Source organism: Hemicordylus capensis, chromosome 3 (assembly GCF_027244095.1).
Source record: "Hemicordylus capensis ecotype Gifberg chromosome 3, rHemCap1.1.pri, whole genome shotgun sequence".
NCBI classification, from domain to species: domain Eukaryota; kingdom Metazoa; phylum Chordata; class Lepidosauria; order Squamata; family Cordylidae; genus Hemicordylus; species Hemicordylus capensis.
Window position 1 is genome coordinate 219,175,317 of NC_069659.1, and position 21,099 is coordinate 219,196,415.

Here is a 21,099-nt window from a genome sequence, read left to right on the forward strand (position 1 = left end):
ATGTGTGTGCCATTTCTAAGCCTTTTACCAAAAGCAAAGTCAATCCAACCTAGCCTAAAAGAAAATCAGTGCAGACATCCTACCATATTGGTCGAGTATGGTTCACGAGGGTGCGGAAACGAGGTTTAACATAGTCATAGTAGCCCATGTTTTTGTGCTCTTCTTGACACCAGACAAGATCAGCTTTAGCATACTTCTCGATTTCCATTTTCAGCAAATCAAAAGGGAATGGAGAGATCTAGAGAAAAATGTGAATATATTCTAAAAGCCGCCCAGAGACATTAAGTTTGGGCGGGGTATAAATTTAATAGATAGATAGATAGATAGATAGATAGATAGATAGATAGATAGATAGATAGATAGATAGATACTTCATGTATGACAAGAGGTTTTACTGTGTACCACAGCTGATGCATACTGACTCTCAAAATACATAATATCAACATATTCTCTTCAAAAGGTACCACACATTTTGGCACTGGAAAAGGGCTACATTCCAGAGGGCCATTCAGATGAACAGCCCTCATCCATGCAATGCAGGGACATGCCGGGAGGGTGTCGGGACATAAGGCTAGAAGGATCTAAGGCAAACTAGCACTGAAGCAAATTATTACTTAAATACTGATACTATGTTTTATTGTTGCTGTTTCCTTTTCTATGCAGTGTGAGTCACTTTGGCTGTAACTTTGTGGGAAAATGCTTAATCATCATCATCAAAGACAGGGTTTAAGAGGATGGGATATTACTTCCTATTAAAAATATATCCTATCCAAGCACTGCATATTGAGAAATCTTAGTGCCATCTTTGGACCTAAAACTGATTTCTGATGGCATTAGTAAATAAATAAATTAAAAGCCAACCACAATTGTCTTGAATAACAGGTAACTGACACAAAATATGCAAAAAGCTATGTCTCACTGACAAGCAAATTTATATCATTTGCACAGTTTATCTTGAGTTTCCAACATATTTGCTTTACCTGTTCCAGCCTGGTTATAGCCACTTCCTTCTCCAAGTCCTGGTTCTTTCTCTCTTTAATGAGATCATAATATACCTTCCCAGTACAAAAAATAACTCGTTTCACATCTCCTGGGGTTTCAGCTGCAGGCCCTTCTTCAGGAATTACACGCCTGAAGCTGGTACCTTGATGCACAACAAAAATACTTTACTATAAAGTTGTCTAATCTGATCAAGAACTGCTGAGACACAGACTTAACCAAAGGATTAACAAAAGTTATAATTTTCAGTGTCACTGTAGCACAGGGGTAGGCAATATGCAGCTCTCCAGACATTGCTGAACTGCAAATCCCATCACCCTCAAACACAATTTATTACAGCTGGTAATGATGTGAGTTGTAGTTCATCAACATCTGGAGACTCACACATTGCCTACCCCTGCTGTAGGAATTCCCTGAGTCTGGGATTCTGCTAACCACTGCCCCTTGTGGTGACTTGTTGCACTTCAGCAGCTTTTGGGACTCCAGGCCCTATGTTGGCTCTGCCCTATCAAGCCTGTTATTGGCTTCCCTGCAGACAGGAAGAGTATAAAAGGCTTTCTGATGAAGCAGATCTTCCTGCTGGTGTGTTTGTTTTTCCTTGCTCTTCCCCAGTGTGAACATGGGGCTTAGGCAGTCTCTCTCTTATTATGCACCTTAGCCATTCACTCATACTCTTTTGACACATACAAAAGGCTTTTTAACCTTCTCCCTATCAAGATAAGCTACAGCAAAAAGCTCTACTGCAATCCCCTCCTTATGCACCTCTCATCTATTGGCCCATTTCTTGGCTCATCTCTGGGAGTGAGTGTCTGAAGAGAATATTTAAGGCCCACAACCGTCTACAGAATATGGGATTTTAACACACAACTCTATATTCTATTTAAGAACAACTCCCAAGCAAAACAGAAATGATTCATGGTCTCAGTTACTTTACTGAGCCCTTTCTTTTCATAATGTCTTTTAGAAATGCCTGTGGAAACAATATTTTTTTCCTATCTAACAATACATCATAAAAAAGACAGCACATATCAAATGTGCTAAAATTAATTACAAAATTGTACCAGCAAACAAGCTTGAGTAATGAACTATGATGGCTATGATATTTTTATTATCTCCTATCAGACCATCAAGAACTTTGAAACATGACAAAACCATTCAATAAATGTCAATAACTATAGATGGGGACACTTTATGTGATGATGTTTAGAACTATAAAGTAAACATTTAGTTGATTATCAAACTGACTGTCATAACGAGCTTTTTGCAATCCTATCGTATTGAATATTAAATCAGAAGGTAACTAAGAATACAAGCAATTTCTGATAGCTTAGATAACAAAGCCTCACTTCCTTCCATATATTCCTTGCGCTCTCCCCACCACTTAGGGCTTCTGTCATCCTTCCAATCATACCGTACTACCAGTACAGGGAAAAACCAGACCACATGAAGACATGCACGTCCAATTGCATAATCATAATGAATGCTCAACACTCTGCCTCACCTCAAAAAGGTAATTATTCAATGCCCTTCTTTCCACCCACCCATTCATTAGCTTGTCCATCTGTTCTGCAGCACCTTTTTGTGTCTTCCAATGGACCCCTTCAGCACCACAAGATGATGAAAGGTGCTGCAAGGGGAGAAAATTGACAGCAGAGCGAGTCCCAGAGGTGGCAACAGGAAAGTTAGGAGCTTGCTCTAGCTGATGGCTTAAGGAACACCACACATATTGCTGCTCTCAGATCCAGCATTAAAGCATTCTTCTCATCAATGAGATCTATATTTATAACTTGTGGGACAATCTCCCAACAGAACTGGCAAAAGCCTTGCAATAAAAAGTAATACTGTACTTTGTTGTAAGTGAGATGGGCAGAATAATCTACTGCTTTCTTTCTCTCTCTCTCTCACTGATGTGATTAAGTCTATTAATGGAATAAAACATAGAAATAAAATAACTCATTCTCCATACCTGAGACCATTTCATCAAAGCTGGATTTAGCTTCTGGATGTCTCAGCAAGGATTTGGGTGTGAAGATAATCAGCTGTAAAATGGTCATTATTAGAACCCTCCGTTTTTGCCATTGTTCAATATATGCAGACAAATTATTCTACATACTGAAATATGCTGAATTTTACATAAAGGGATGCTGAATTTTATTTTAAAAAGTAGTGCCCACAGTACATGAAAACCAGAATGGTTTTAGAGTGAAAACTGCTAACTGAAGGGTCTCAGTTGGGGGTGGGGGGAGAGATACCAAAATTGGTCATTTAGCTGTCCTTAAAATCTCAGCCTTCTCTGTATCTGTTAACAACTGTTGTGAACCGCCCTGAGCCATTTTGGAAGGGCGGTATATAACTCTAATAAACAAATAAATAAATAAATAAATAAAAACAAAGAAATGTGTTACTCAAATCAAGGACGGGCAAAAGTAGTCCACTATCAGCTAAATGACATATCACAGTTATTTATTTTAAGCAACTTCTAGAATATTCAAAATTGTTTCAGAAAGTTATACTAGGATTTGTAAGATTTAGAAACAGGTATAAAAAAGCAGTCTATACAGAATAATAAGATGGAGAACTGTAACCAGATTCCTGCACTGATCAGAATCTGAACCACTTTAATCAATTGGGGAAAGTGGCCTAAAATGTTTTAAACAAAGTTCTCATATATAGAACTATCTATCAGCTGTGAAGTGCCTTCACCATTCCACAGATATAGGTCTTCCGTAATCAGGGATCAAGAAATGTTGGCTCAGTTCATCAGCCAGACAAAGTGTTTTATTCATCAGATGGTTCCTTGAGCTATGTAGTACATGACTCATCCGGATTCCCCCCCCCACTCGTCAGGACAAGTGAACTAATGGATTTCCTGAGCCCTGCCTACAATCCATTATGTCACACAGAAAACACTGCAACATAATAATTATAACAAAAGGACACTCCTTTCACTACTTACAGGCTTTCTAAATGGCAGCAAGATCTGCCGTCTGAGGACGTGGAAGTAATTAGCTGGAGTTGAACAGTTCACCACAATCCAGTTGCAGTCATAGAGCTGGGAAACCTCAAAATCATCATCAAATTGCTGAACAGGGACAGATTAGACACATTGGAAAGTCAGCCATTGTTTTCATTGCCATCTGTTACATCAATTTAACTTGTCTATATTTTTATACTTTGAGGAGAGGAAAGGCAATTAGAAGAGGTTTGGAAACGTTTATCGCTGCACAGTCATTCAACTGGTATGTGAAACTTAACCATCAATGAGTCTTTTTTTATAACAGCCCTATTTATATCACATGCAGAAGTAATAAACCTATCACATAAACATCTGTATGGACATTATCTCTGCCCCTATTTATTCATTCATTCATTTATTTATTTATTATTAAAAACTTTTATACCGCCCTTCCAAAACGCTCAGGGCGGTTTACATTAAAACACCATTAAAATCAGTTAATAATATATTATAACAAAATATTATAACAAAAATTATAAAGCATAAAACAATGATTAACAATTAAAAACATCATAAAACAACAATTAACTAATCAGAACAATTTAAAAACAAGTTTTAAAAAGCTGAGAAAGCCTAGTTGAAGAGATGTGTTTTCAGGTGTTTTCTGAAAATTGCCAGAGATGGGGAGGATCGTATCTCAGCAGGGAGCGCATTCCACAATCTCGGGGCAGCAGCCAAGAAGGCCCGTCTCTGTGTAGCCACCAAACGAGTAGGTGGCAACTGGAGATGGACCTCCTCAAGTTATCTCAATGGCCGGTGGGGCTCATAGCGAAGAAGACGCTCTCTTAAATACCCTATATCAATACTCTCTTAAATACCCTATATCAAGCCCTATATCCTGTGGCTTGACTGTGCCAGGCTAAAGACAGAAGATATAGTGCACAATTAACTCCAGTGAAATGTAGTTAAAAATAACTGACTGAAATGGGACTTTACAAAGAAGAATGAAGTGGCTGCCAGAGTTGGGAGCGGGGACACAAGGAGAAGCAACGGATCTACTTACTGGAAAAGCATCAGGATCATCATTAGACATCTGAAGGAATCTCTCTGGCCTGGCTGATGAGTGCTCTGGGCCCTGAAAATCACATTATTGAAAGGAAAGCAAGTTTAGATGCCTGTAAAGATCCAGATCACAAATTTAATTGTCATGAGCCATTTGCCAGAGCTGTATAAGAGGCCAACTCCTCTGTAGTATCATCATCACCCCACCTAGTCACAAAATACTGCAGAGAAAGTCCCTTTAAACAGACCTCATAGTTATGTGCTCCAATATGAATGCAGTATTGAATCTGAACTGAAAGTTATAGCTATCAGGTTAAAGAAATTAGCCAAAATACGAATTACAAGAAATACGACCAATACGAAAAATATGTATATACCGTTTTTCAACAAAAATTCCCAAAGTGGTTTACATGGATATACATACATCCTATATAATAAAAGGCGTGTGAACCCATGCGCGTGTGAACCCTTGAGTGTGAACCCATGCGTCTGTGTCTTTTTCGGCAGTTCTGAGCATGCGCAAAGCGCATGCTCAGAACTGCTGAAAAAGATACAGCCGCCCAGACACGGGCAGCCATATTGGCTAAGTTTAAGGGCCAAATCGGCCCATGTATTGGCCCCTGCGGCGCCGGACGCCCGCCCGCCCTCCCAGCTGATTTTTGAACCAAGCCCCCCCCTCGATTAAGGGCCAAATCAGCCCAGGCACTTGCCCCCGCGGCTTCCGCCGCCGAACGACCGCCCGCCTTCCCAGCTGCCGATACCTCCTTACCCCCGGACCACATCCTTAGCTTGATCGGAATATCTATTTACAGAAGGAGAGAGGAGCTCGCATGCAGAGCGCCACTCTCTTTAAAGTCTCTTCCCTAACTGGCGCTATGGACGCAAAGGACGCAATAGGCGTCCTTGGCGCCCAAAGCACCAGTTCGGGAAGAGACTTTAAAGAGAGAGGAGCTCTACATGCGAGCTCCTCTCTCCTCCTGTAAATAGATATTCCGATCAAGCGAAGGACGTGGTCTGGGGGTAAGGAGGTATCGGCAGCTGGGAGGGCGGGTGGTCGGTCGGCGGCGGAAGCCGCGGGGGCAAGTGCCTGGGTCGAATTGGCCCTTAATCGAGTGGGGGGGGTGGATCACAAAGCAGCTGGGAGGGCGGGCAGTCAGTCGGCGGAGGGAGGAGGAATGGCGGCGGGGGGCCAGGAGCGCCGTTACTAGCGCCCGTTATTCAACGGGCCGAAATTCACTTGTACATACATACATAAAATGGGTCACTGCCCCCAAAGGGCTTACAATCTAAAAAAGCAACATAAGATAGACAACAGCAACCGCCAATGGAGGATTGCTGTGCTGTGGATGGATAGGGCCAGTTGCTCTCCCCCTGCTATATAAAGAGAATCACCACTTTTAAAAGGTGCCTCTTTGCTCAGTTAGAAGAGGCCAATACTACATGTTTCTACTACATTTTTTCAATACTACATGTTTTCCTAATACACCCAAGTTCAGTTCATGGTAGTATACAGGAAAAACTCCCTTGGCAGCACAGGGTACAACACTTGTAGAATGTTTGTTTGTTTGATTGATTGATTTCTATACCGCCCTTCCAAAAATGGCTCAGGGCAGTTTACACAGAGAAATAACAAACAAATAAGATGGAACTCTGTCCTCGGCTCACAATCTAAAAAGAAACATAAGATAGATACCAGCAACAGTCACTGGAGGTAGTGTGCTGGGGGTGGATAAGGCCAGTTACTCTCCTCCTGCTAAATAAAGAGAATCACCACATTAAAAGGTGCCTCTTTGGCAAGTTAGCAGGGGTTGTTCAGCTGTTACAGCAAAATGTCTTAAGAATTTAAAAAAATTTTTAATAGGCATAATGATGTGAACCTGTTTCACTGGAGAGGGTATGAGCAGTAGTCTTAATCACTCCCATGTATGACCCATTTAGTAGAAGGCCAACTACAGCATTTGCTTATTTAAAAGAACCTGAAAGCACTACAAATGCACATAACAATACAAGCAGTCCAATTCTACATATGTTTTCTCAGAAGTAAATTCCACTGAGTTCAATGGAATTTATTTCCATGGAAGCATGGCACAGGATTGCAGTCTTGCTACTGAGAGCACTTTTAGCATTCTCCCCTCTTCCAATCATTTGTAAAGGATCCATTGACACATATTTGATCTAATAATTTATTTTTCTTATCTCCTTGTCCTGATTTTGACAAAGATGCATTAAAGATCTGTAACTGGAACACTGGGTTGTTTTATGTGCACACAGAAATATTATTTTGATTGCAGGTGTCCTACCATTCCTTCCATTCCATGAGGCAAGAGTAGGACAATTCCATTATGACGAACCCACTTTGCCTGTCCCGAACTTATAAACTGATCTATTATGCACTGTGCTGTATTGTGAAAGTCACCAAACTGAGCTTCCCAGCATACAAGAGCATTGGGACTTGCCATGGCAAACCCAAGCTCAAAACCTAAACAAGAAAGAAAAAGACATAATTAAGACACGAGGTATTCTACTACAGCTAAGCAGAATACACGGAGAACAAGAAGATGAAATTGAGTTACAACTGTGTGGCAGAAAGTAAATTAAGATTATGGCTGGGTTCTTCAGATGTAATGTGAAACCATGGTTTAGGTTATTCATAGTTAAGAAAAATCATATCATGGTTTGAGCTTCCAGACATTCAAATGGCAAACTATGGATTAGAATTGTCTGCTTTTGTTTCTCATCTGCTCAGGACTCAGCTTTATAGATTCACTCCTGTCTTCACAGCACAGCAGCCCATCTGAGGTGGAGAAAAGGTCCTAACTGTAATTTCCAATTGTGTGTGAATTCAGACATATAAGCAAACCATAGTGGCATGAACTGTGAGGCTATTCACACGTGCACGCAAAACTAGGTTAAGGGAGCCCAGCCCAGTTTTGCATGCATGTGTGAACTGCCGGGATTGGGCATAATCCCGGCAACTACGCGGAGGCAAACTCGTCTAAGTAGCCTCCCTTTAAAATGAGAGTAAGGGAAAGAGTGCTTCATTAACCTCATTTATTTGTTCATGTGTTGGCTAGCACATTTGGGGCGGGGATCCCAACAATGCACCATGCACTCATGCAGTGCACTACTGGATTTCCAGGGGTAAAGATGACGTGCGGCAGTACATCCCAGCACAATGACTCTCGGAGCTGCACGGAGCAGCCGCCAATTGTCTGGGCGGGTGATCCACCCACCCAGGGAAACAAGTACAATCATCTGTAAGGAGGTTAAGTGTAACCTGCTCTCCTTGCGACATCCTTGATCGTGAGAAGAGCTCCTGTGATTTGCAAATGAGCTTCAGACCATGCTTTCATTTGTGGGCAAGCATGGGTTCAGAAGTTAAAGCAAACGAGGCTATTCTCACATGAGCTGGAAACCAGACCAAGGGAGCCCAGCCCAGTTTCCACTGCACGTGTGAAGCGTCGGGAACGACATGGCTCCCGGAGGCAAGCCCGCTTAATTGCCCCCCCTTAAGCAAGGTTAGCGGAGTGCGTGCTCTGCTAATCCTATTTGATCGTGTGTTGCTGCAGCGCAGCTCCGCAGCGACTCATGAGTAGCCCCCCAACTGGGAGGCTACAATAAGCCTCCCAGTGTCAGGGGGCTCCCCAGAATGCCCTGCACACTTGCGTGAGGCATGCTGGGACTTCTGGAGGCCAGGAGGCCCCCAATCCCCACTGCCCCAACCAGCTCTGTGACGGAGCCAATAATCGTGTGGGTGGCTGATCATCTGCGGGGAGAGCGGGTCAAGCCTGCTCTCCCCGCAGAACCCTCTTTGGCTCTCCACACTGCTTGTGTGGAGAGCCTTAATGGTTTCATAGACACATACCCTCACACGGAAGCTCTTCTCATGATCCATGAGAAGAGCTTCTGTTGGGCTTCCGGGGAGAGCTGGCTCAGCCCGCTCTCCTCACAGATGAGCAAACGGTCATAGCTGGGCAGCTGCATCGGCCGCCCAAATGGCTGCTGGCTCCGTCACGAAGCTGGTGGGGGCTGCAGGATCGGGGGTGGCACAGCCCCCGGAAGTTTCAGGATGCCCTGTGCAAGTACACGGAGCATCCTGGAAAGATCCTTGAGCCCGGGGTCTACTTGTGTGTCATTGCGCACCACAGCGACACACGAGCAAAAAAATGAGGTTAACGGAACGCTCGCTCCATTAACATCATTTAAGGAGAGGGGAATTAGGCGGGCTAGCCACCTTAGGAGCACCAGGCTCGCCTGCGAGCCCGGTGGTTCCCACAATCCCTGGAAAGCGGGCTAAGCTCCCTTAGCCCGCTTTCCAGGGATCGTGGGAATAGCCTCACAGTGTTTCATATTACATATGAACCCAGCTTCTCTCTCTCTCTTACATTGCATCATTTCCATTAAAGTAATAAAAACCTCTCCTTAGCTTAGCACACATAGACATTTCTGTAGCAACTGGCCCAACACATTTGTTTTGTGTATCTCAGTTTTTGCAACCATATGGAGACAAGATCTAAAGGAAACCATTGTAATGATACTCTTTTTCCCCCCTGAAGGAATACAAGAAGCACAAGTGGTTATGATGGCTTTTTGTACTGTATCAAAAAGCGGTTCAGCAGAGTGAACAATGGGGCAAAAGAAATGTGTATATACACCAAGGGCAATGCTGCCTATCATGCCACTCTCTATGTTCCTCTTATAAACAAACTTCTGTCACCAGTCTCATGTTACTTCTTCAGTCATTCCTTTCCCCGCTTCCCTTCATAAATGGATTCTGTTCCTATACATGCTTGTCCTCAGCAAATTACAACAGATTCTGTTAGGGTATGAATATAAATGAAAAAGCCAGCAGAATCTGCACCTCCATAAAACTCTCTCTTTCTGGGAGTTTAGGAACTGCGGGTCGGAGAGAAGAAATCCAGTACAAATTAAATTTACAAAAGCTACCACGAGTAGTTTCCCACCAATACAGTTCAAAGAAATCTCCAGAACAGAAATTACTTTATCCTTAGAGAAAATATACTCATATATCCATATGCGCCTCTGGAAGGCTACAATACTTAGGGCTTTTAGTTTAGAAAAAAGATGACTGAGGGGAGACATGATAGAATATATAAAATCATGTGTGGTCTGGAGAAAGTTGATAAAGATAAAAATTATTCCTCTTGCATAACACTAGAACCAGGAGGCATCCCATGAAACTGAAAAGGAAGTACTTTTTCCACAGAACACATAATTAACTTGTGGAATTCTTTGACAGAAGATGTGGTGACAGCCAACAGACTAGATGGCTTTAAGAGGGGTTTAGTTAAATTCATAGAGGACAGGTCTATCAAAGGCTACTAGTCTGAGGGCTATAGGCCACTACCACCCCCAGAGGCAAGATGCCTCTAAATACCAGTTTCAGGGGAGCAACAGCAGGAGAGAGGGCATGTCCTCAGTTCTTTCTTGTGGGCCTCTCAGAGGCATCTGGTGGGCCACTGTGCGAAACAGGATGCTGGACTAGATGGGCCTTGGGCCTGATCTAGCAAGGCTGTTCTTATGGAAGTAAGGAAGTATAATAATATTACAGAGAAGTCAACTACAATACTTAGCATGTACACAGCATTGTTAAGCTACATAGCTCAAACGAACTTCATGTACATTATCTCAGTAATCTTTGCAACGGCCAGGAAAGTATTAACCTCATAATGCAGATGGGAGTCTGAGGTTGAGAAAGTAGTGGCTTGCCTAAGACCAAGTGAGTGCATGGCTGAGACAAGCACTAATTAGGAACTCTGGCTTCTCCAGAGCCAATGTACAACATTGGCTCAGAAAACCTGTTCAACTGAACTAAATAAAAACCAGCAGCACTGAGAATAAACACTATTTTTATTAATAACCCCTTTCTGTTTATTACGGTCCCAAGCTACCCTGGGGCCCCCTGCAGCTGTGTTTCAACATAAATGGGGAGTTTCTGGCCCACTTTCTGGTTTCTATCTTCATGGCAAGTTTAGCATCACGGTAGTTTGGCCCTAAATTATATGTTATGCATACAAAAGCATTGCTCATGAAGACCAATGTACATATAGGAATAATTATGTGTTTCCAAATATTCAGAGGAAGTGTGGCTCCATAGGAAAAAAAATCCACTGTACACTTGACAGATAGTATTTTTACAGTACAAATGAAAAACCAAACAGGTTGGTTTTTGTTGTCTGTATTCTACAAACTTGTAATAATTTAGGACTTTTTTTTAGATTTTAGGAGTATAGACAACATAGTGTTTGGCCTGTTTATAAAAATAATATAAACAAATACAATCTGTCAAGTGTATGGTGCATTCTTTCTCTAGGAAGCCATACTTTCTCTAAATATTAGAACACCTGGAAAAACTCAGAATTATATGTATACATATGCAAGTCTACATAGGAACTGTTTTAATATGTATAGCACACAACTTAGGACCAAACTGAACCCCGTGATGCTGCCTCATATTCCAAGCTCAACTGGATCGCCTTGTAGGAATCTTGTAGTAACAGAACTCCACAGAAAGAGTTCTGCTCAACCATATAGCAAAGTCTGAAGGCAGGAACTGGAGCATTAAATAATTGGCAAAAATTGAACAAATATCTATTAGACTATAAACATGGCTACCATAGCTTTTGCCCAACAATTCTACTAAGGCAGATTAACCAGAAATTGCGACAATAGCTGTAATCACTGTGCTGCTTTGTGGAGCTGTTTTATAATGCGAGATTTCAAGCAGGGCCAGAAGAGTTCATGAAAACATCATTAAATATAGTATTAACCTTATTTCTTTCTTAATGACCTACCTTGACTCCAGGATATTTCTCTTTACTTCTGCTATGTAACTATGGCTAACAGTGCTTGTTAGTCAAAAATCTCTTCTCCGCTCAGCTTGCCCTCATGCTATTTTCCCCACCACCACTTCCCTGGACTGCCTACATTTAAATAGGTCATAAGATTGAGAAGAGCACAAATTCCTATAGTAGTATTAAATGATGCTACATAGAGCTAAACATCAACTTACACCAAAGAGAGGAAGAAGAGAAAACAGAATTATCTATCTCTTATAGTTTACTAGTATAGTGTGTGGAATAGCCTTAGTAACTGCACTTCTGAAAGGAGTATTGCAACCACAAATTCTTGTGGAATCTGGAAAATGACCATTCTGGTCCCTTCCCCCATATCTTTTGATTGGTTTGGATCCAAAAGGCACACTTGCACACAGAAGGGTTCTTCTCATAGAAGGGCTAGCCAAAGCATTGTGCAAGAAAAACGAAACAAAATCCAAGGATATTGTTCCATGTGTGCAAGCATAAAAATAGCTATAGAACCTGCCTATTATAGCACTGTGTTTTTACAGTTACTTTCCTTTCACTACAGTTCTTTAGATCCAGGCTACAGTTATTGATCTGTGAAAGTGAAGCTTTGACTGGGTAGCCAGCAAATCATACTCATTTCTGTTTGCTTTAGATCTATGAAAATTACCAACAGTCAAAGGAGTAGGATTGCAAAAGGAGCTACATTTATTCTTCACCCTTTGCTTCCAGGCCTGTTAAATCATTCTTTCCTCATTTCTTTAGTATGAGGCATGTTGGCTTCTATATACTCAGACAGCATAGAAAGCTGCCTTATGCCGAGTCAGATCATTGATCTATGTAGCTCAGTATTTTCTAAACTAGCAGTGGCTCTCCAAGCTTCCAGGCAGAAATCTTTCCCAGCCCTACTTGGAGCTTTCCCAGACAGCAGGCTTTACTGCGGATTTACTGCTAGTTCAAAGTTGTCCGCCAAAACCCGACGCAAAAAGTTGATTTTTTTAAACCCCAGATATAAACCGGGCTACACTCTTAACATGTAATGAAAAACCCAAATTGTGTGTGAAGTGCTCCCCGTTAGCTCACAGGGACTTGGGGGTAAATTTGGACTATATGTGAATGAACCCACTCCATTCTGGATGAGATGTGAAATAAAAGCCGGGCATGAAAAACTAGCAGGAGATGCCAACCATTGAACCTGGGACCTTCTGCATGCAAAGCAGATGCTCTAGATAAGTCTGAGGGAGGTTGTTGATTTCAAAAGACACCAAAGTATACCAAAAGCAGGGGAATGCAGTAAACTTGCTAAAAGTTTATGGCATTTGTAAGGCTTTCTTGAAGGTTACAGATTCCTTGAATACAGTCTTATCTTCAGAAAGCTGAGAGGTAGAGAAAAGTATCTCCTTCACCTATGCCATCAAAGTGGTTTAGGCAGGAAAGACAAATAGGCAGATTTGCAAATGTGGGAGCTTCTTAGATTATATAGTGTTTAACACAAATCTGGCCCTGCCAAAAAAACCCTACAATTTAAAAAAAAAAAGATAAAAGAAATGGGCCCCTAAGACTGAAAGATGGATGACAACTATCATCCCTGAGTCCTGTTACATGATCGCTCACACACCAACTCCTACAAATGGTCAGATCTTCCATATAAGCAGAAAAGAAGAACCAGTAAGGTTCAGCATACCACAATTATAATTTCAAGTGGAAAGGAAAATCCTACAGATAGCTTAAAAAAGAAAAACCATCATGCTGGTCACTGACCGAAATAAAGAGATTGATTGAGAAAAACCATCAATGCAAAACAACCCTCTCTCCAGCAAAAGTCCTACTTTGTAATACATTTTCCCCAAAGATAAACAGGTTGCTTACCTGTAACTATTGAGCTGGTAGAGATCCATCAATATCCATAAGAATGGATAATGCTCCTGGCGCAGGACCCACTCGGTAACATGCTGCAGCTTGTTGAGGTGACCAAGCCCCGCCTACATGCCTTCAGCGTGCTTATTTAAAGGCGGGCTTGGTACCATGTTCTTCAGTTCTTGGACAACCACCGTGGAGGACAATCATCCGGAATCAGGCGAGTTTATCATCAAAGGAGAATAGCATGCACATCACACACACACACACACACACACACACACACACACACACACACACACCCCATAGCGCTACTGCAAAGGGGTGGTCCGGATCTTATGGATATTGACGGATCTCTACCAGATCAATAGTTACAGGTGAGCAACCTGTTTTTCTGGATCGAGATCCATCAAGCTCCATAAGAAAGGGTGTTTAGCTAGCTCTCCAAAGGAGGAGGATGAAGTAGTAGCTATTGCAACACCCGTTTTAAGACGTTTCTCCCGAAGCTCGCCTTCGCAGCAGAGCACATGTCTATGGCATAATGCTTGACAAAGGGTAACTCAGTGGACCAAGTTGCTGCTTTGCAGATGTCCATGAAGGTTACCCCCGATAGATGTGCAGCTGAAGAAGAATAGGCACAAGTAGAGTAGGCCTTGATTGCTTCTGGCAGCTGAACTTTTTGCTGCTTGTATGTCAGTAGGATGAATTCCACCAGCCAACTGGACATCCTCTGTCTAAAGATACAGGAGCCACTTGAAGAGCCTTCGTATGCAACAAATAGGTGTTTGGTGGTGTCATGGCTCAGACTTCTGACTCAGAAGAGTCAGAGCAGGAACGGGAGGATTCGCATGCTAGTGAGGGCTCAGAGGCACAGCAACAGGATTTGGCTGGGAGACCAGACTCTGGAGCTGAGGATTCTGAACAGCTGCCAGACATGAATCCTGATGAGGAGGAGGCTGGGATTTCACCTGTCTTGAGAAGATGTCTCAAGAGGGAAGCTCAGCGGGAGTCATGCAGGCGCAAGAGATCACAAGAGAGGAAGCAGAAGTGCTGACTCAGGGAAGCCTGATTGGCTGCTGGTTCTCTTGAGCCATATATATTTAGCAGTCTGTCAATTGCTCAGATGCTGTTAGCAACTTTCTCTGACCGCAGACCGTGTGTTATTTTGAATTCCAACGTTTCCGAGTTCCAGTTTGCCCTTGTTTGTGCTTTCCTTCTTTGTTCCGTTAATTCCTTGTTCTGGTGTCCTTCGTTCTTTTCATTCCTTGCTCTGTGTTTTCTTTTCAGTTATTACTCAGTTATTGTTAGAGAGGGGTACCTAGTTCAGTTCAGGGGACTTGATTCATTTACTATTTTCTTTGTGAGACTTTTGTTTTCCTTCGTGCAGCTTCGCTGCTATTTTCTGTTAACTCACAGGGGGAGTGCTGAAGGGGGTTGTAAATCCTTTTGGGTTAGCCGAGCTAACAGATTTACGACAGGTGGACCTGAAGTCCTTAGTCTGATATAGGTAGTATAACAGCGCTCTCTGTACATCTAGTGCATTGCACATTCTAACACAGTTGTAGGATCTCTGAAGAACGTTGGTAGGACAATATCCTGGTTGAGGTGGAAGGTGTACACTACTTTTGGTAGAAAGTCCGGGTCCATACGCATCAAGACTTTGGATACATTCTAGTGTATGGTAGATCAATTCTCAGGACCGTTAACTCACTTACTCCTTTGGCTGTAGTGATGGCCAACAGGAAGGCGATTTTCAGAGTCACCAGTTTGATGGAGGCCGAGCTCATAGGTTCAAAGTGGTCGTCAGTCAAAGATGAAAGGACCAGAGATATATTCCAGGGCTCAACAGTGGTTCAAGGAAAGCGTTCAGGAAAAGTGGTTCAGGAAAGCGTTATTTTTTGGATGGGAAAAAAGACTTTTTCTCTCGCAACCTGGATGTCTAGAAGATAACGCAGCCAAATGCATTTTGAGGGACACATTGGCCAAACCCTGAGACTTCAGACCTGTAAGTTAAAGAAGCACATATCTGATAGTGGCGTGGTCAGGCTGAAAACCTTGTTTCTATGCATAAAGTTTAAAATGAAGCCACTTGCTCCTGTAGTTGCGCCTGGTGGAAGATTTGCTCTGGTTAAGAAGAATCTTGTTCAGGAGTTGATCCAACATGCTGTTAGGCGGAGTGTCAGAACATCTGGATGCAGTATCTTGCCTCTGTCCAGAGTTAAGAGATCCACTACCTGTGGTAGTCTTTGGTAGCAGTTCCTTGACAGTCTGAGTATCTGTGGAAACCATGGTTGCCTTGGCCACCATGGAGTCACCAGGATACAGGATGCAGGAGCTGTTAGAAGATGTGAGACCACTTGGCTGATCAGTGGTCGAGGTGGAAACATATAAGGGACTTCCTGTTGCCAGTCCTGCTGGAAAGCATCCCCCAGAGACAGCAGGTTGTGTCCTGCTTTCGAGCAGAAACAGCCACACTTCCTGTTCTCTGAAGTGGCAAACAGATCTATGGTAGGTAGCATCCACTTTGAAAAAAGTGGTATGATGTACTCCGCTTTGATCTCCCACTTGTGTTGCTGTTGTTGAGGGAAAATCTCACTCAAATCATCTGCCAGGATGTTGTCTAGGCCTTTTATGTGAATGGCCGATGGATGCATTTGATGCCAGATGCATCAATGCCATAACTGAAGGCTGAGAGCGCATAGACTGTGAGATACAGTGCCACCCTGGTAGTTGATGTAGGCCAGGGCTGTAGTATTGTCCAACTGTATCTGTACCACTTTTCCATGTAGAAGCAGAAGAAAGGCCTTCATTGCCTTGAAGACAACTAGAATTTCCAGGAAGTTGATGTGGAGTTGCCTTTGCTGAAAAGTCCACTTGCCCTGTATTTGGTGGGTCCTACAGTGAGCCCCCCAGCCCATGAGGAAAGTGTCTGTCATAAGCCAGATAGAGAGAACCCCTTCCAGTAGATTCCTGCCCAACAACCACCAGGTAAGTGAGCACAGAATTTGGACTGGGATCGTTGGACTGTGGGTCCACATTTGGGTGGAAGACCGATAGAAACCACAGTTGCAGTTTTCACATTTTTAACTGGGCATATCTCACTACTGTGTTGCAGGACGCCATCAGACCTAACAGTCTCTGAATGAGTCGAGTGGGCTGGGATGAATGCTGTTGGACATGGAGCACTAAGTCCTTGATGCAAAGGAAACGTTCTTGAGGTAAGTATGCCTTCTTGGCCCATGTATACAGATTCTCCCCAATGTAACTGATTGTTGGGACTTGTTCCAGTTCGGATTTTTCCCCAATTGACTTTAATCCCCAAGTCCTGAAGAAGGGACAGTACATATTGTGTCTGCAAAAGTAACTCTTCTTTGACCTTGGAGGTCAGAAGCCCATCGTCCAGGTAGGGATAGACTGATATGCCCTGAGTCCAAAGGTATGCCACTATTGCAGCCATGCAAATAGTCTGTGGAATCAGTGTCTGAGTTCCAATGTGCGCATTGTTACATAGGGTTTGTGTGGCTGAATCCTGGAAGAGTGCATCAGAAGACATCTGTGTGGTCTTTGAAGAAGTTAAAAGCATTGGTTTTCCTGGTACTGTCCGAATGGGAGCCTGTGACTGGCCCCAAGTCTGACTTTCCTGAAAATTATAAGGCAAACCAGAGGATACCGTTCCCAGAGGCGCCAAAGTCAGGGCACCCCCTGCTGCAGGTGGGTGAGCAAAGCCTCAGGTATGCCATGGTGAAATCGCCAGGTGAGCAGCTGTAAGTGTGTCCGAATGCTGAGCGACTTGTTCCTTTGCGCCCCTGACATTGACGTCTGTGGGAAGCCCCTGAAAGTCGATGCTGAGGGGATGCTCAAAGTAGAGTCTAAGATAGATAGCAAAGAATTAACCATAGTTGTATCTAGGGCTACCTCCCTATCTTCCTCTTCGATGTCGAAGGTTGGTATGTCGGCAAGACACTGAGGGGTCACCAGTTTTGATGCCGACAATACAGGCGTGCGTATTCAAGGTCGAAACAGGAAGTCGAGCTGAGGGCATTGAAGGATCGTGAGTCGACATCGACAATACTTATTGATGTCGATCCTGATCCATAGTTTCTGTCAGTAGTGAAGGTGGTTCTCCATGTCGAACTTATGGAGTCGACGCCGATGGAGAATCTATCAACGTCGGTGCTGGCGATAGCGATCGAGTCCTTGATGCCATGGGCCTAGACGTTGACACATATTCAATCTCGACAGACTCAATGGTCACTGAACGTGATGCCTTCAATGTCGAATCCTTCGATGTTGAAGGCTGATGGATGGCATCGAGCACCTGTAGAGTTGAAAGAGATAGTGTCCTTTCTTTTGTAAGGTCCACTGTCTTGGGCTTCTTCAATCTATGGGAGGAATGAGGGTCCTCCAAGTCCAAAAGCCTCCTTTTAGTTTTCAATCCCTTAGATTTAGAAAGTTTAGACTCTGATGAAAGTTTTCGGATGCGGTGAGATGCTAACGTACTTGGAGTTGACGGTTGTTTCATGGAAGGAGGTTTCTGAGTCGATGTCAATGCCTTTGCAGTCAATGTTAAAGCAGAAGGGCGTGGTTCTCCCGACATCGAGGGACTTAGCACCTCATCATAAATGGTGGTGCAGAACTGCAAAGCCCGTTTTTTTCTCATTTGTTTTGAGAAGGACAGGCAGAGCTTTCAGGAGGCTATGTTGTGGCTTTCCCCCAAAGCAGATTAAACAGAAGTCATGTAGGTCCTTCAAGGGGAGCTTGGCATTATAGCCAGTGCATCTTTTGAAAATCCGTTTCTCCTCAGCCATCTCGCATGATCCAAATTGTCATCAAAGTCCGTTCCAAATAATCCAATGTACGCCAGCAAATTCCAGAAGCCATTCCAATACTAGCGATGTGCATGGGCCGAAGCCGTGTGTGTGTGTCGCTTTAAGGGCGGCGGGGTTGTAGTAACCCCTCCTGCCACTTTCCCCCCTCCAGCGTTTGAGTGGTTTTTTGGGGCGGCAGCAGTCCTCCCTGCCGCCCCTGCCCCCTTGTTGACTGCCAAAAGTGGAAATAACTCACGTGTGTCGCACAGCGTGTGTGATGTGTGCGGCATGCGCACGCACGTTAGCGGCGGGTGCATGCATGGGAGTTACTTCCACTTTGGGCAGTCAACAAGGGGGCAGGGGTGGCAGGGAGGACTGCTGCCGCCCCAAAAAATCACTCAAACGCTGGAGGGGAGAAAGTGGCAGGAGGGGTTACTACAACCCCGCCACCCTTAAAGCGACACACACACCCGGCTTCGGCCCATGTCGAACTTCGGCCCAACAAGGGGGCAGAGGCAGCAGGGAGGACCGCTGCCGCCCCGAAAATTTAACTGAAAAAATGGAGCGCCGGAGGGGAGAAAGCGGTGGGAGGGGTAAGTACAACCCCCTTGCCCTTAAAGCGACACCCTCCTGGCGTCGGACTTCCAAACCGGGCCACCTGCGAACCGGTTTGCAGGCCTCTAACATGGCCTGTGGACTGATTCGTGCACATCCCTGTCCAATACAAATGACACCAAAGTAGTCATAAAAGTCCCGTTCCAAGACAAAGCAAATAATCAATTCGATTTGTTTGTTATTTTTAGATAAACTCACAAGAAGAACTAGTCCGACAAGGAGCGACAACTCAAGGACTGCACGCAACGGCGGTCGGAAAAGAACTGAAGAACATGACTCCTAGCCCGCCTTTAAATAAGCACGCTGAAGGTGTGTAGGTGCGGCTTGGTTGCCTTGACAAGCTGCAGCATGTTACCAAGTAGTAGCAGTGTGCCCGAACCGGTCCGGCGGCCATTCCAAAGAATGGCCGAACTGCTGGACCGGTCCGGCCCTGCCTGGTTCGGGTCCGGGTGGGGGGTATGCCTTTAAGGGCGGGAGGGCTTGCTTAGCCCTCCCGCCTCCTTGCCCCCGCCAGCGCCCGTATTTTCTAGTATAGGGGCGCTGGAAACCAGCCGCCCCCCCCCCGCCGCCACGGCGAAAAAACTCCCAATGCCAGCCCTCCCTCCCTCCCAGCTAGCTGCCCGCCCGCCCGCCCGCTCACCGCATAGGAAACGAGAGGAGCTCCGGCACAGAGCTCCTCTCGTTTGGAAGGCCTCCGGCATAATGGTGTTTTGCGCGCGCCGCAAAACACGCCGTTCGCCGGAGGCCCGGTCTACCCGCCGGGAAAGGGCCGGGTAGACCGGGCCTCCGATCGCTGGGTAGACCGGGCCTCCGATCGCCGGAGGCCCGGTCTACCCAGCGATCGGAGGCCCGGTCTACCCAGCAATCGGAGGCCCGGTCTACCCAGCAATCGGAGGCCCGGTCTACCCGGCCCTTTCCCGGCGGGTAGACCAGGCCTCCGGCGAACTGTGTGTTTTGTGGCACGCGCGCGCAAAACACCAGTATGCCGGAGGCCTTCCAAACGAGAGAAGCTCTGTGCCGGAGCTCCTCTCGTTTCCTATGCGGTGAGCGGGTGAGCGAGCGGGCGGGCGGGCGGGCAGCTAGCTGGGAGGGAGGGAGGGCTGGCATTGGGAGTTCTTTTGCCGCGGCGGCGGCAGGGGGGCGGCTGGTTTCCAGCGCCCCTATACTAGAAAATACGGGCGCTGGCGGGGGCAAGGAGGCGGGAGGGCTAAGCAAGCCCTCCCCGCCCTAAAAACAAGGCCCCCCTTCGGTGCCGGTCCGGACTTCTCCGGACCGTGCACATCACTAGCAAGTAGGTCCTGTGCAGGCGCATTACCCATTCTTATGGATCTCGACGGATCTCGATCCAGATCAGGGAGATCTTGAATAATTAAATAAAGTCCACACACAAAACCTTCCCAAGAGAAAATGCTAACTTATGGTATACCTCACAAAGCTATATCTCATAAAAACGCATTATGGTCTACAAATGGAGGACAAAGAAGAATGTTATTTATCCAGTAATAAAATGTACCTTTAAAGCAATTTTTCTTTGGTACCAATTATTATTCATATACATATACAGGGCTAGTAAATTTAATAATTTAATAGTAGAAAGACAGCAACATGTGGATTATATATGAAAATACAGTGGCACATCTTATTGACTTTCAAGAGTTTGTTTCACCTATTTGTAATTTTCTTTCTTTTTTTAATTGCTTAAAGGTGTGTGTGCTTGTGCGTACACACACAGACACAAATTAAATGTTTCCTCCAATGAGGCTTTACTCTGAAGTACAATAGGATTATTGTTACTATTTTTATAGCACTTAAAATAAACTAATTGCTACACATTTTTTTTAAAGACAAGCCCCTCCCTGAAGTATCAACACAATTCAAGAGTAGGATGGACCTACAAGGCAAAAATATTAAAATGTTCAAATAATATTTCATTTACATAGCAGCACACCTTCATAAACAATAAACAATCATTGTTACA

General features: G+C 44.4%; 2 protein-coding genes across 13 annotated transcripts in view; one reads left to right on the top strand and one right to left on the bottom strand.

Moving 5' to 3' along the window:
* Positions 1 to 16,644, top strand: part of C3H10orf53 (chromosome 3 C10orf53 homolog) — a 63,776-nt gene extending 47,132 nt beyond the window's left edge. Inside the window, exon 4 of the mRNA XM_053305779.1 lies at positions 16,488 to 16,644. The gene's annotated coding sequence lies outside the window, so the exon portion shown is untranslated. The remainder of the gene's footprint in view (positions 1 to 16,487) is intronic.
* OGDHL (oxoglutarate dehydrogenase L) overlaps positions 1 to 21,099 on the bottom strand; it is a 111,641-nt gene that overhangs the window by 4,885 nt on the left and 85,657 nt on the right. For all 12 annotated transcript variants that reach the window (XM_053305768.1, XM_053305764.1, XM_053305765.1 and 9 more), the window contains 6 exons: positions 7,318 to 7,496; positions 5,019 to 5,090; positions 3,956 to 4,081; positions 2,966 to 3,038; positions 981 to 1,144; positions 84 to 238 (listed from right to left, as the gene is read on the bottom strand). In XM_053305768.1, the coding sequence (XP_053161743.1) occupies positions 84 to 238; positions 981 to 1,144; positions 2,966 to 3,038; positions 3,956 to 4,081; positions 5,019 to 5,090; positions 7,318 to 7,496 (769 nt within the window). The remainder of the gene's footprint in view (positions 1 to 83; positions 239 to 980; positions 1,145 to 2,965; positions 3,039 to 3,955; positions 4,082 to 5,018; positions 5,091 to 7,317; positions 7,497 to 21,099) is intronic.